Source organism: Rhinolophus ferrumequinum, chromosome 8 (genome assembly GCF_004115265.2).
Source record: "Rhinolophus ferrumequinum isolate MPI-CBG mRhiFer1 chromosome 8, mRhiFer1_v1.p, whole genome shotgun sequence".
Lineage (NCBI taxonomy): Eukaryota > Metazoa > Chordata > Mammalia > Chiroptera > Rhinolophidae > Rhinolophus > Rhinolophus ferrumequinum.
Genome location: NC_046291.1, coordinates 62,197,508 through 62,211,925, shown reverse-complemented (window position 1 = coordinate 62,211,925; position 14,418 = coordinate 62,197,508). Strand labels below are relative to the sequence as shown.

Here is a 14,418-nt window from a genome sequence, read left to right as displayed (position 1 = left end):
CCGAGACATTACCGTTTAGAGTTACAGAGATCACCACAGGTAGGACAACGTTCACAGGTGGGTCCAGAGGCTCCGGGGTTTGTGCAGACACACTTGCCACACACACAGTCCCCTCGCCCGCTGCAGAGCACCCCGTCTTCAGAGATGCACACATCCGTGCTGGTCGTGCAGTTACAGTACTCGCCGGTCCAGCCGCTCCTGCATACGCACTCACCACAGTCACACTCGCCGTGATCTGTAACACAAAGCGCTCTGTTCTTAGAGGCAAACACCACTTTCAGGGTTTGGCACCCTCCGTGTATACAGAGGGTGTCAAAAAAGGCATACACATTTTAAGAAAGGAAAAAACTATTACAATTGTAATACTCCATATATACCGGTAACGAAAGATGAATACAAGTCACGTTTGACTTCTGCAGTTACAAGAGGTGCTCAAAGTGGTTACCATCAGCGTCCAGATGCTTCTGATTACGGCGAACGACCGCTTGAGCAACGTTGACCAAAGTGTCCACTTGTACACATTTTTTTTGGCACCCCCGTTATATATACTAAAAAGAGATATACTTCTCTAATGAGATAAAAGAGTTGAAAATTATCTGGATCCATGATATTAAGACATATTCCAACAGTATTTTATAACCTATTTCATTCATAATTGAACTCATTAACTCAAAGCTAAGAATAGGTAGGCGATTTAGGCCAAAACCATGAATTTAACTTTTACATGTAAGTTATCCTTTAAACTGCAATTGCTTTTTGTTTCTTCCTCAGCAAAAGGGGAGATTTACTTTCATGGTAGGAAGATATTTTTATATTGAAGTTTATCCTAAAAAAACTAATACAGTTTATAAATATTTTCAAGAGAAATGTGTATTTCCAAATGCTTTGAGAATGCCCGAGTGCATGTAAGGATTACTTGGCAGAAATTTAGAAAACCCTTCCAAGAGTTCCATTCAGAATTAAGAAACACCCCTTTCTGTGGGCCTTCCAGAACCATGACCTGGTCACAAAAGTTGCTAATTGATATCCACAAGCAGCTAATTATCCAAACCACCTATTCACACAACAACAACAACAACAACAACAACAACAACAACACCTTTATCAAGGCTTCATGTAGAGGCAAGATGGAAACCAAACATCAAGAAAAAAATTATCAGGCTCTTTTCAGATGAATAGATCTTTATGGAATGCCATTGACTGATAACTGTAAGTGCATAATGGCAGGATTTTTTTTTTCTGTAATGCCATTTGCCTGTTAGAGTTTCCAATCTCTTAGAATCCAAATATAAAAGACTAATGGAATTTGGGCAAGAAGGAAAAAAATCAATGGAGTCCTATATCTGTGAGTGCTTACGAATGGATGAAAAAGGGTGTATAAAAAAGAACATGGTGATAATAGCCCTTCAGAGAAGTGGCGCATTGCAGAATATATTAATCGTAAAAATAAATGAGGTCTACATAAGAAGTGGAGCTGTAGCCTATTTGGGCCTGTTGCAAACAGCACCAACAGAATGTCTGGGCACAAAGCTAGGCACAATTTTTACTCCTACACTAAGCACAATGCCACACACATAGTAGGTACTCCAAAACTATTTGTTGAATTTCAATAATTGTACTTACTTTTATTATACCTTTTATAGAGAAAGTTACTGATAACAGAGTAACATCCTTTGCAATTTTACCATAAAGCAAAATAGCTTTTGAGAAGCAGTAATGGTTGAGTGTTGTAAATTATCCCAAACTATGAAGGCACTGGTGGAGTTTTCTGAGTCCAACTGAAAACATAACTGTATTTTCTAAATAAAATTTATTTAGCAATCACTGTAGCTGATACAGAGAGAGGCACTCTTGTCAGACCGTCCAAACTACAACGAACAGAACAAGTTGTTTCTTTTGGGGTTTATTTCTGTTCGCATGCATGATACAAGATAAAATGAAAGACCATCAAGAAACTGGAAGAAGTGTGCTCCTGAACACGGTTTAGCAATTTACACTGCCCAGGTCTGTTTGCTCTAAGATTCAGAGGGTGAAATATAGGTGGGGTTAGTATTGCTATCATATTGTATTAGATTACACTTAAGGACGTTTTTTTTGAAAGGTAATTTCAAATGTTTTGAGCCCATATTTTATTAAAAGATTTGTATTAGAAATGCGATCTGAGATTCTGTTGAATATGTTCTTTCTAAGACGGGGTGACGGTCTGTGGCTTCAGACCATGTCCTGTCTACATCTTGTGAAAAGAAGACTGATGAGGGTTTGGAAACACACTCATCAAATAAAGAAATACACCTCTGAATGAAAGGGAAGAGAAATGTGTCTCAGTGTGGACAGATCCTAAATTTTTCACTTTCTGGGGTGAAGAAAGAAGGCAGCCTTGGAGGAACCTATTGGTAGAAACAGCAGTAGCAAAGGAATGAAACGTAGGTACACTTCTAAGTGTAGCAAGTGGTGTTCAAAGAGCTTGGAATTCTTTGAGGCTCCTTTTCTCAAAAAGAAAATCAGTCTCTTTTATATGTCCCTGACACGGTGGTTTTGAAAACATAATTTTCTTACTTTTCGCTAAAGATAATGGTTTTCTGTTTTGAAAATCTGCCTGCTCATACACTGTGAAAAAGGGAGACACGAGAGCTAAAATTCAGCAGTTAATATTTCAATTGTAACACACATTTATATCATTTTAAAGTATATTAACACATTTGTAATTCTTTTTTAAAAGATCACACTTATATATGTGTATATCAGAATGATTTTAGAGTAGTGTTATATGTAATTTATTCTTAAACTATAATGATTTTACATCTACAAATGATATTAAAACATAAATATTTCTGCTATCTAAAAGTTTTCTCAATCTCAAAAAATTCTAAGTAATTTTTCAATTTTACCCTTTCCACAGCCTCCTTTATATACATCCTCATTCATCTTTATTATACCCAGTGCCTAACCTAGTACCTGTCACATAATAGGTGTTTAATAAATATTTGTGACATGAATGAAGTCCCTGAAAGTCCATTTAGGGTTTTTTTTGTATGTCCGTTGTCCTTGACCTTATGCTACTTAAGCATCCTAGCTTTTAATTTTTCCAAAGTAATCAGCATTAAGAGTTGAGTCAGATACCTGGCAGCCCGATCCAGAGAAGTCTGGAAGATAATGGAGTTCAAATTACATGCAGTTTTGTGGAGTCTGGCTAATAACCAAAGAGAAGGCATTTCCAGCTGTTGCCTACTTACTCTTAGGGAAATAATAATAGATATGCAAGATCATTGGGCAGAGATCTCACTTTAGACAAATGTAAGAGCCGGATAAAAACACAAGAGAACATCTGATATATACAAGAAGTATTGGAAGACTGGTCCTTAACAGCTGTTGGATTTAGACGTGTGGAGGGGATGACAGTGGTATTTCAGGTGACAGGATCAGAAGAGAGAAAGCTCAGTGCTCAGAGGGGTAGAGAATGAATACAAGGGGGCTCAGACCAAGCCAACATGTCAATTGTCCTGGGAAACACCAGACAACAAAGACCCTGCAGTGTGAAGGGAGTCGCTGAGACCTCTAGGAAACATTCCTGGCAACTTTTAAGCAGGGGCCCAATTTACTGAAAATAGACCTGCAAGGAAATTGTCTGGAAGGCATGTGCAGAGCAAACTAGTGGAGGAAATAGGAAGACTTGAGTCAAGAAAGCTGGAATCCTGTTGCCTTCACCCTGGCCTGAGGCCTGTGGGTCAGGAACTGGGGTGGTTGGTATGTGTGATGACGTAGAATGAAAGGAGGAAGACTAGACATGAGGCATGTAGGTTATGGCAGAGGGGGAAATAAAGGTAAAGTTTTTCAGGAGGAAGAATGTCAAGAAAGGTGGAAGGGAGAAATCTTTGTCTGGGGGGAAGCTAGTGTTATTATTCAGACTTTATCTGTTCCTCTTTCTTTTACAAAGTCAAAGTCTGTTGACATTGTTCTTAGTAATATTTTTTTTGGATATATCTCCTTGGGCAAGGGAAACAAAAGAAAAAATAAACACATGGGACTACATCAAACTAATAAGTTTTTGCACAGCAAAGAGAACCATCAACAAAAGGAAAAGACAACCTACCAAATGGGAGAAGATATTTGCCAATGATCTATCTGATAATGGGTTAAGGTCCAAAATATATAAAGAACTTATACAACTTAACACCAAAAAAACAACAACAATCCAATTAAAAAATGGGCCAAGGACCTGAATAGACATTTCTTAGGTCTACAGATAATGCACTTAGTTGATCAGCAAATATTTATTGAGCACCTACTATGCCCAGGCAACTGTGGAAGGTGCAAAGGATGCACAGCCCATTCTTAATACTTACACAGCCACAGAGGAAGGTGGATTTAGACATAGCCTACCTCCGCAGAGCAGTCCTTTGTGTCTCACGCAGGAGAAATTGTCACACTGGCAGTAAGGCCCATAAATGTTTCCGTAGGGAGACAAATGGCAGATGCACTGCCCACAATAACAATCGCCTCTTCCACTGCACGAAGGGTGATCCGGGGTCTCCTTGCAGGAATCTGTGCTCAGCATGTCCTCTCCGCACTCGCAGCGAGGACCCATGTGGCCAGGGTTGCAGGCGCACACCCCACACTGGAAGGAGCCATTCCCGTTGTGGCATTTGGAGCTGTTCACGTCCACTTCTTTCTGACAGTCACAGTTGCATTCCGGAGTGACAAGTATTTCTAGGGTGTCCCCCAGCCCCACAGGCTTTATGATTATGTGCCTGCTTCTTCTCTCACAGTTTGATATACTCACAGTCACGTTGAATGAAGCCTGGAAAAGAAAATACTGATTATCTTCTTTTATCCACCAAAATGCATGGGAGGAAGCAAAGCCACATGGGGATCAGCTTTGCCGAAAGCATTTATTAGGACATCTTTGAAAATCGCTTTTGAAATTCTTGAAAGGACAAGTCCAGCTTCAGTGCATTAAGGTAATTTCTGACTTCTCTGAATATTTTTTCAGACCATCTATTGGCCATCTACTTACCGTGTCTCCCACCTTCATGTGAGAGCACTTCTTTTGGTGTGGGAAGAGGGTCCCATTGTTACAGATGGCTGTGAAGGACAGGTTAAGTCTTTCTGTGTCTCCTAATACTTCCAGTTCCACCTCAGACCGTAGTTCCTTTAGTTAAGACATAAGGAGTTAAATGAAGTTGCAGCCAAAAAATACAGCCAGAAGGAGAATCTGAGGATCATGTTCATGAAACTACAAATGAATAAAATTAAATTTCTTTTTCTAAAAAAAGTTTACCATATCAGCAATCAAGCAAGCAAGACACACACACCCACACACCCACACACACACGCGCTCACACTCACACACACATACACAGTTGTAGTTTATCAAATCTAAGACGTCATTAATTATAAGATACACCATTATTTTATGACAAACTATGACAAAATACCTCAAGATCATTCTGCACAACATATGAATCAATGCCATTAGTCTATCATTGCTTTGTAAACAATTTTATCCATTTTGAGGGAATTGGTAAATTCTCCAGCACTGAGTTGCTTGGCCTATAAAAGGAAATTCTTTCGCTTGTATTAAGTAACAAAATGTAACAACAGTTTCCTTTTCTTGTAAGTATGATCATTTCTCAGGTCCCATAAAACAGCTGGTTGTTGCTTTGCAAGGAATACAGAATTGCAGTCATTCCTCCAACAATGAATATTTGAGTCACTGATATCAAATTTATACCCTGCTGCCCTGTTTTCGTACATTTCGGCATATACAATAACTTTTCTTTTTAATATCAAATCATAGTGCACACTTTTAAAGGTATTTTAAAATGGCAATTATACTCAACACTTATAGTACGAACAATGCACTTAACAAATTGAAGTGACCATACACACTCGTATACCCACGGCCAAGTCCACACACGTGTGGGCAATGAGAACCACACTGTGACTTCTGCCTGGCTGACAGCATTTGTAAGACACCGTTCATTATAAAACGTGTCCCAGTTTTAGAGGAATTAAAATATGGAAGAAACTGTGCCTTGAAATCAATATTGGAATTTATTAAGTACCTATGATACATTTGGTGTAGTGTCAAGTCTGGGGGAATGAATGTAAGACTGGATTTCTGCCCTCAAGACAATTATCATCTTACTGAAAAAAACAAGGTGGAACCAAATGAAGGAGTTACACAATGTCCGGCAATGTACCAATAAGATTTTTTTTTTAAATGTATAATACAAATGAGGGTTTGGGACAGTTCAGGATAGAAGGTGGTTAGTGAAGGCTGAAGTATTGGAAGACTGGTCCTTAACAGCTGTTGGATTTAGACGTGTGGAGGGGACAACAGTGGTATTTCAGGTGACAGGATCAGAAGAGAGAAAGGTCAGTGCTCAGAGGGGTAGAGAATGAATACAAGGGGGCTCAGACCAAACCAACATGTCAATTGTCCTGGGAAACACCAGACAACAAAGACCCTGCAGTGTGAAGAGAGGAGCTGAGACCTCTAGGAAACATTCCTGGAAACTTTTAAGCAGGGGCCGGATCTACTGAAAATAGACCTGCAAGGAAATTGTCTGGAAGGCATGTGCAGAACAAACTGGTGGAGGAAATAGGAAGACTTGAGTCAAGAAAGCTGGGATCCTGTTGCATTGACCCTGGCCTGAGGCCTATGGATCAGGAACTGGGGTGGTTGGTATGAGTGATGACGTAGATTGAAAGGAGGAAGACTAGACATGAGGCATGTAGGTTATGGCAGAGGGGGAAATAAAGGTAAAGTTTTTCAGAAGGAAGAATATCAAGAAAGGTGGAAGGGAGAAATCTTTGTTTGAGGGGAAGCTAGTGTTATTATTCGGACTTTATCTGTTCCTCCTTCTTTTACAAAGTCAAAGTCTGTTGACATTGTTCTTAGTAATATTTTTTTGGATATATCTCCTTGGGCAAGGGAAACAAAAGAAAAAATAAACAAATGGGACTACATCAAACTAATAAGTTTTTGCACAGCAAAGAGAACCATCAACAACCTACCAAATGGGAGAAGATATTTTCCAACGATATATCTGATAATGGGTTAAGATCTAAACTATGTAAAGAACTCATACAACTTAACACCAAAAATCAAACAATCCAATTAAAAAATGGACCGAGGACCTGAATAGACATTTTTTCAAAGATGACATACAGATGGCCAATAGACATATGAAAAAATGCTCAATATCACTAATCATTAGAGAAAAGCAACTTAAAACCACAATGAGATATCACCTCACTCCTGTCAGACTGGCTATCATCAATAAATCAACAAACAATTGTTGGCGAGGATGTGGAGAAAAGGAAACCCTTGTGCACTGTTGGTGGGATTGCAAATTGGTGCAGCCACTATGGAAAACAATATGGCAGTGCCTAAAAAAATTAAAAATAGAACTACCTTATGATCCAGCAATTCCACTTCTGGGTATTTACCCCCAAGAAATCCCAAACACTAATTCAAAAAGATATATGCATCCTTATGTTCATTGTAGGATTATTTTCAATAGCCAAGATATGGAAGCAAGCTAAATGTCCATCAATAGACTATTGGGTAAAGAAGTGGTACATATGTACAAGGGAATATTACTCGACCATAAGAAAGAATGAAATCTTACTATGGATGGACCTAAAGGATGTTATGTGAAATAAGTCAGACAGAAAAAGACAAATACCATATGATTGCACGTATATGTGGAATCTAAAAAACAAAATAAACAAAACAGAAACAGTTTCCTAGATACAGGGAACTAAGTGATGGTTGCCAGATGGGAGGGGGTTTGGTGGACTGGGTAAAAAAGGTGACGGGATTATAAGTACAAATTGACGGTTATAAAATAGTCATGGGGATGTAAAGTACAGTGTAGGGAATATAGTCAATAAGATTGTAATAACAAAGTCAGATGGGTACTAGACTTATTGGGGGGAATATTTGTAGGTTATATAAATGTCTAACCACTAAGCTGTACACCTGAAACTAATATAACATTGAATGTCAACTGCCGTTGGAAAATTGAAAAAAAAATAAAAGTCTGTATTTGGGGGACAAAACCAAATTATTAAAAAAACAGAATATACATAAATTATAAAATACTATGAATTAAGTTATACTTCAGTTCATCTAAAGACATTTGAGTTCTTATACTAATTTCATTGTGGGGATTTTAAAAGCATATTCAGCTTCAAATTTCCCTTAAGTACAATTTTGCTAACTGCATAGTAAGATGACCTTATCTTCCTCCAAATTCTAAGTTGCTGACTGGGAATTCTAACTTAGTTTCTTCCCTGCTTTTTTATTTTCCCCATATTGTCACTCCTTCAGTAGATGGACACAGGCTAACTTTTCAGAATATGGCCTTCATCAGAGATTGAAATGTCATTTCTCAGTCCTATAGATTATTGTCATCATGTCTTAAGATTTTGAATTCTGCCAATTTAGCATTAAAATTTATTCTTTAAATCTATTTCATTTCAGCTAGTTGCATTATAAGTTTATTCATTCAGAAAATATTTATTGAGTGCCCAGTATGTATCAGACACTGTTTTAGGTGCTAGGGGAAAAAAAAAACACAAAAAACAACCCACTAAAATAGTTGACCTTTTGTAGTTTATATTCCAGTATGGGAAGACAAAAAAGAAACAACACAATAAATAAAAAAATTACATAACACACTAGAAGATGATACACGCTATGGGAACAAATTAGAGTGGGATAAAGAACATTAAAAGAGTGTATGCAGGGACTGAAGGGTGCAATTTTTAAAAAGTAGAGTAGAATTCATTAAGGTGACATTTCAAGGAAGGGAGGAGAAATTAGCTATTCAGATATCTGTAAAAAGCGTGTTCCGGGAAGAGGGTGAAGTCAAAGCAAAAACCCTAAGACAGGAGCATGTCTGGTTTGCTCTAGGAATGGAACAACAAGGAAGCCAGGGTTGCTGTGCTGGAACAGACAGAGTCTGACGAGAGCAATAGGGGTAAGTCAGAGAGGTAACAGGGTGAAGGGGACCAGATCTGGTAGGGTCCTAGCAAGCCGGTATAAAGAATTCAGCTTTTACTCTACATAAGAGGAGCAAACAATTAGGGTTATCCATGGAAGTGTGATAATATTTTAAAAATAAAATTCTAACTGTTTGGTTGAAAACAGAATGTAGGAAACCAAAGGTAGAAATGGGAAGTAGCATTTAGGAGGTTTTGCAATAATTCAGGTGAATGAAGATGGTGCATCTGACCAGGATGAGGGCAGTGACTGGATCAGATTGTAAATAATTTTGAAGATAGAGCCAGTGAGATTTTCTGATAGATGACATCTGCAATGTAAGAGAAAAGGGAAGGGTATGGTTAAGGATCGTTTCAAGATTTTTGGCCATAGCAAGTGGACAGATGGAATTACCATCAGTTGAGAAGGAGAAAACTGTTAGTGAACTATGTTTGGGAGAGTCCAGGTTACTCTTCCGAATTGTCAACTAACATATCAGCTGACTCCTAGACTTCTCTCCTTGGATATATACTACAGAAATACAGCCTGTTGCTGGAACTTGCGTTAGGTCCATGATCACGAATTTCAAGTGGGAACAGTTAGCATGGTTGTATGTTTTTCCCATTCCCATTCAGCTGTGCAGAGTGAGTGGACAGTTGGATTTAACCAGGACTGTGGTTGGCCAAGCAACCTCAAAGGAGCAAAACAAGGGATTGGGGATTTGAGGGTGTGTCTAAGGAGTGATCATAAGGATTAAATTGTAAGGTAGGTTCCTGACAAGAGAGGACATCAAGGGGATGAGGAACTGTAAACAGAGGGTGGGGGCTCAATTCATTGAAAGTCCTGATGTGCTGAAAGAAACATTAGGGGCACTAGCAGGAGGGAGCTGGAAAGATAGGAAGTGGTGAGCAGGGAATGGGTTGCGTGTAGTTGAGATTATGGAAGAGTACACTGGCAATGACAACGTTTAAGCTACGACAAGAGAGTGAAGATATGAAAAGGTAATTAAGTGGGAAGAGGACAAGATCATTTTAGGACCAGAGTTCAAGAAATTGAGAGGCCAGGGTATGGGTAAGCTTTTACACACACACACACACACACACACACACACACACACACACTTAGACTGAAATCATCAAGAATTAAGAGAGGATTGTGTTGAAAACAATGGCATGGTGGTGAGTCAGGAGCTAACTGAGAAATGAGGGATATAACCTGAAAGTCTGTAGATGACAGCAGTTAGGCATAGTGGGTGATATAATCTAACCAAATTGAAGGAAATCTCAGCATTGAAATTCATACAATTGTAATATCATATTGCAAATTTCACCAGGTATATTTTAATGTCAATTTCCCAAAGGAAGAACGTAAATGTTTATTTGTATATTTTAACAAATCCTGCATTCATTTATTGAGCATCTACTATGAACCAGGCAGAACAAAACAAACCAATTCACTTCCCTTCTGGAGCTTAAATGCCAGGAGAGGGGGGTTACCTTGGGAGCATTAATATTTCAGTAATTTTTATTATGTGGTTAGAGAGGGAAGGAAATTAGCGAATGATGGTCAAATAATACACATCTGGTATTTAAGGGGTTTTTTTATGTCAATATAGCACTGCAAAATATGGAGCAGAAATTCATAGTAACTAATTATAAACACAAACTGCCTCTGCCCCACTGGAAGTCAGAAGTGTTTTCTCTCAATATATTCTTTCCTGCCCTTTTTCTTTACGGACTAGAAAGAAAGCCAGTCTACGAATCCCCATATCTTAAAGTCCTTTTAGAATACATTTAGAAATAACAGAACAGAAAAATAATTTGAGCAAGTGCCAAGATCTGTTGCATACTCCACCCAGTGAATCATAAAGTTTCAATTATAACTCCAGAGCAAGATTATTTGGTATAAGAATAATAGACATGTCTTCATATTTTTGAGATGACAAAATAAGGACGTGAGATTCACTTCAAGTGTGTGATGCCTTGATTTCAACTACCCTGTACATTATATGAGTGATTTGGGGCCAAAAAGTGAGATATATCCTCTGGCAGAGCAAACGTGGACAAGGCCCAGGCCGTTCAGACAGAAGGGGGAAATATTTTTAACAATTCTTTGTTTTCTGATTTGCTTAATTCCTTTGAAGATGTTAGTGATGATCACTTTTGAGAGTGCTGGGTTAAAGAAAATTAAGTGTGTTCTCGTTGGGTGAAGGATTGCTATGTGATCTTATTTAATTCTACACATCAAAATTTTTAATTACTACAAACGGGGGAGGAAGGTTTTTTAGTATTTTGTTGACAAGCTTTCCTGTCTGGAAGAATTTCAAGCATGAGCTAATGTGGTGGTTAAGTTCTGATGTAAACTAAGAAAACTGAAGTTTCTGAGGATCTGAGTAAAAAAACAAAACAAACAAACAAACAAAAAAAACACCGTCCTATAATTTTAATGGACACATCTGTATTTTATTCTCTGAGGAAATGTATTTGAGAAGGAATACTTTGCTTTTCCCACTTAAGGAGAGTTTCAAAATTCGTGGGGCAATATCAAAATTATTGGGGAGTTTAAAAAAAAATATGTAGCTCTTCCTTCCCTTCATGTTTTCCTAAGACGTCAGTGAGAGAAATCTGGACACACCTATTTTTAAAAAGCTTACCAGATGATTCTGAAATATCATTTAGTTAAGGAACACTGGTTCACTATACAGTAAGTGTTGGCATAGAGTACATCTGGGATTTAGTTGTAATTTTAAAACATCAAAAATTGGAATTGTATTCATTTGTTATTATGTAACTTCTGTTTAGAGCAAATATTAGAGCTTTAGTGCTTTATTAAATTTTATTTTTCATAGATGCCCTAATTTAGAGCTGCATCAGGGTCTTTGTGTGTGCGTGTGTGCGTGTACGTGTGTGTACGTGTTTTCTTTGTTAAGTAAAGGCAAGAAAGGAGGATAATATTTAGGAACCAAAATAAGAAAGAGTTGGCCACTGACCATCCACCATTGATGAACTGAGTTATGAAATGGGCACAAAGAAGAAGAATATAGTGACCCTGTAGGTACGTATCTCATTTTAAGGGAGGAATTCTGTTCTCAAGTACTAATTTATGAAACCAAGGCAAAAAAAAAGAAAAGTGTAAAACCAATGGAAAATTTCCCTGGTTCCCAAACACAGAGAATCTACAAAGTGGTGTTCCTCGTGTGCTTTGTGTTTTTTTACTTGAGTTATGATAGTCTCATTAAGCCTGTGGAGGTGACAACTTAAACTTCATTTTTTTTTTAAGCAGAGAAGAGGGAAACTTAATTGTATGACTCATGGCTCCTTTTCAGACGAATTAAAATTTTGCAGGTGACAGCACGGCTGTTAATTATTATTATAAAAACAACCTCAACTTTATGATCAGGTGTCTGATTTCCTACCTTTGGCCTCACCTTTCAGGAAGAGTATCTGCAAATAAAGTAAACAAAATTTATATTTTGGCTGCATTAATGCAGAGATTTTCTCTGGATAAGCACTTTCTCTACCAACAAATGAAAGTGCGGTTAACTGCCTAAAACACATCTTAGTGTTTGAATACCAAAGAAATACAAAAAGAGACGCCAACTGTAAAATATCGTACTTCATATGCCGAGATGATCAGCTGGAGAATGTTTCCAGAGTCTTTCTGAAGTAGCCCTACTGTAGCTCCAGGAATGAGTTTTGCATAATTCTGTAAACAAAAAAGAATAAGTCAACCTTTGCTCACCGTAATTGAGAAATGCTAAGTGTGGGGTTGGGCCTGCTGGTTGAGATCGCTTTTATTTAACTGGCTGTGGAAAACAAGCTCCTGATAAGAAACAGGCCTTTCTCCTGAGACTGTAGCCCTGCCTTGTGCTGCTTCCTGCGCTCAAGTGGGAAATGGGACTGGCCAGAGCTGCCACTGGGGAAATCTAGTGTCAGTGATTGCTTCGTCTGGGGCTGTGATTTTATATCACGACGGGAGTCAAGCCTCAAATAATTACTTATATAACATCTTCTATTCATGGAGCATCCTTTGTCCAAAAATGAGCATACTACCAGGAATTATCTTCTCTTTTTTTGTAACGCTGTGGAGACCAAGGTTTGGGCCGCTCACCGCCATCAGGTCACTTTGTCAGTCATTCAGTCCAGGGGTCTTAACTGTCCATCGCTTGATGGAGAAAAGGAGTGAGTTGTTTAAGGGGCTTGCTGTTGACTTCCTCTCTCCTAGTGGTAATGAGCGCTCTTTTAGGGGCGTGAGAACAGCGCTAGGGTTAGCTGGAATTGCCCTGCACTCAACACCACTGAGTGAGTCAGAACCTAGCTCTAAACTGTCTGCATTCTGCACCTACATCGCTTCTCCTGAGATGTTGTTCCCACCTGAGGAGATGAGTTCATCTACATTCCAGGTATCCAGCATGGCCAGGCAATGAAGGGAATTTTCCAGACAATCAAAATTACCACGCCTTTAACTTTTATGTTTTAAGAACTATTTTCAAGCAAAAAGTTGTCTTCTTAACGACTCCCAAGCATACGTTGACTTTTTTCTTGAAGACAAAGAGTCATACTTACCAGTATTAACTATAGCTTTATAATCATCAAACGCCTTTAAAACTCCGTGGATAGATCACACCCATACCAAGTGGGCCCCAACTGCTATGCTTTTGCTTCTTTTATTTGTTTTTAAATAGTTCCTGTCTTCTCCTTGTTTAGCTGTAAGGTATCACTCCCGCACGAATTTTCTCATTTATTCATTTACTGTTTCATCAACAACATCTATTAAGTAGGCTTACTATGCTATGTGACATCAAGAAGAGACAATCACTCTTTTTGTCAGCGGTGATCTTCTAAGTAGCTGTGTGTTGTGAAATCAGATGAATGAATTTGCTAAAATTGTACACAGAAAAGAGAAATAAGCTTTGAGTGAAGGATTTAGGGCATCTCCTCTAGTTCAAACATAATGATATTTGATCTTATTCCACAGAAGACGTAAGTAGCTAGGAAATGAACAAAACTAAATTAGAATTAATAATTCTCATTAATTATAATTGTGATACTAAGTAAATAAATCAGGACAAGGGGAACCAAGGAGGAAAACCAAATGAAGCCAGGGTGATGTTAGAACACCAATATGTTCTAGAAGGTCCTGGGCACTTGCTAGAGGTGGGTACCTGGGTTGAATCCCAACTTCCTACACCTCTTGTATGAAAAAGATGGGCTTTGGTTTTCATCTGTGGGTTTTGTAATGTTCCACTTATTTCATTGTTCATGATTGAGTTTCAACTTGAAGTTGATGGAAATCTGAATTAGAAGTGTCAGTTGTCACTCTGCCTTGAGGCTGTGTTTTATTATTGAAGGGGCTGTGGGCAGAAATCCAGGTAACTCCGCACCCCACATCGCTGCCTAGTGAAGGTGGGCCCCACTCTGCTT

At 38.4% G+C, this 14,418-nt stretch overlaps 1 protein-coding gene across 3 annotated transcripts in view; it reads right to left on the bottom strand.

Annotated features, from left to right (window-relative positions):
- ITGB6 (integrin subunit beta 6) overlaps nt 1–14,418 on the bottom strand; it is a 126,902-nt gene that overhangs the window by 19,672 nt on the left and 92,812 nt on the right. For all 3 annotated transcript variants that reach the window (XM_033111295.1, XM_033111294.1, XM_033111296.1), the window contains 4 exons: nt 12,611–12,700; nt 5,015–5,149; nt 4,381–4,798; nt 13–235 (listed from right to left, as the gene is read on the bottom strand). In XM_033111295.1, the coding sequence (XP_032967186.1) occupies nt 13–235; nt 4,381–4,798; nt 5,015–5,149; nt 12,611–12,700 (866 nt within the window). The remainder of the gene's footprint in view (nt 1–12; nt 236–4,380; nt 4,799–5,014; nt 5,150–12,610; nt 12,701–14,418) is intronic.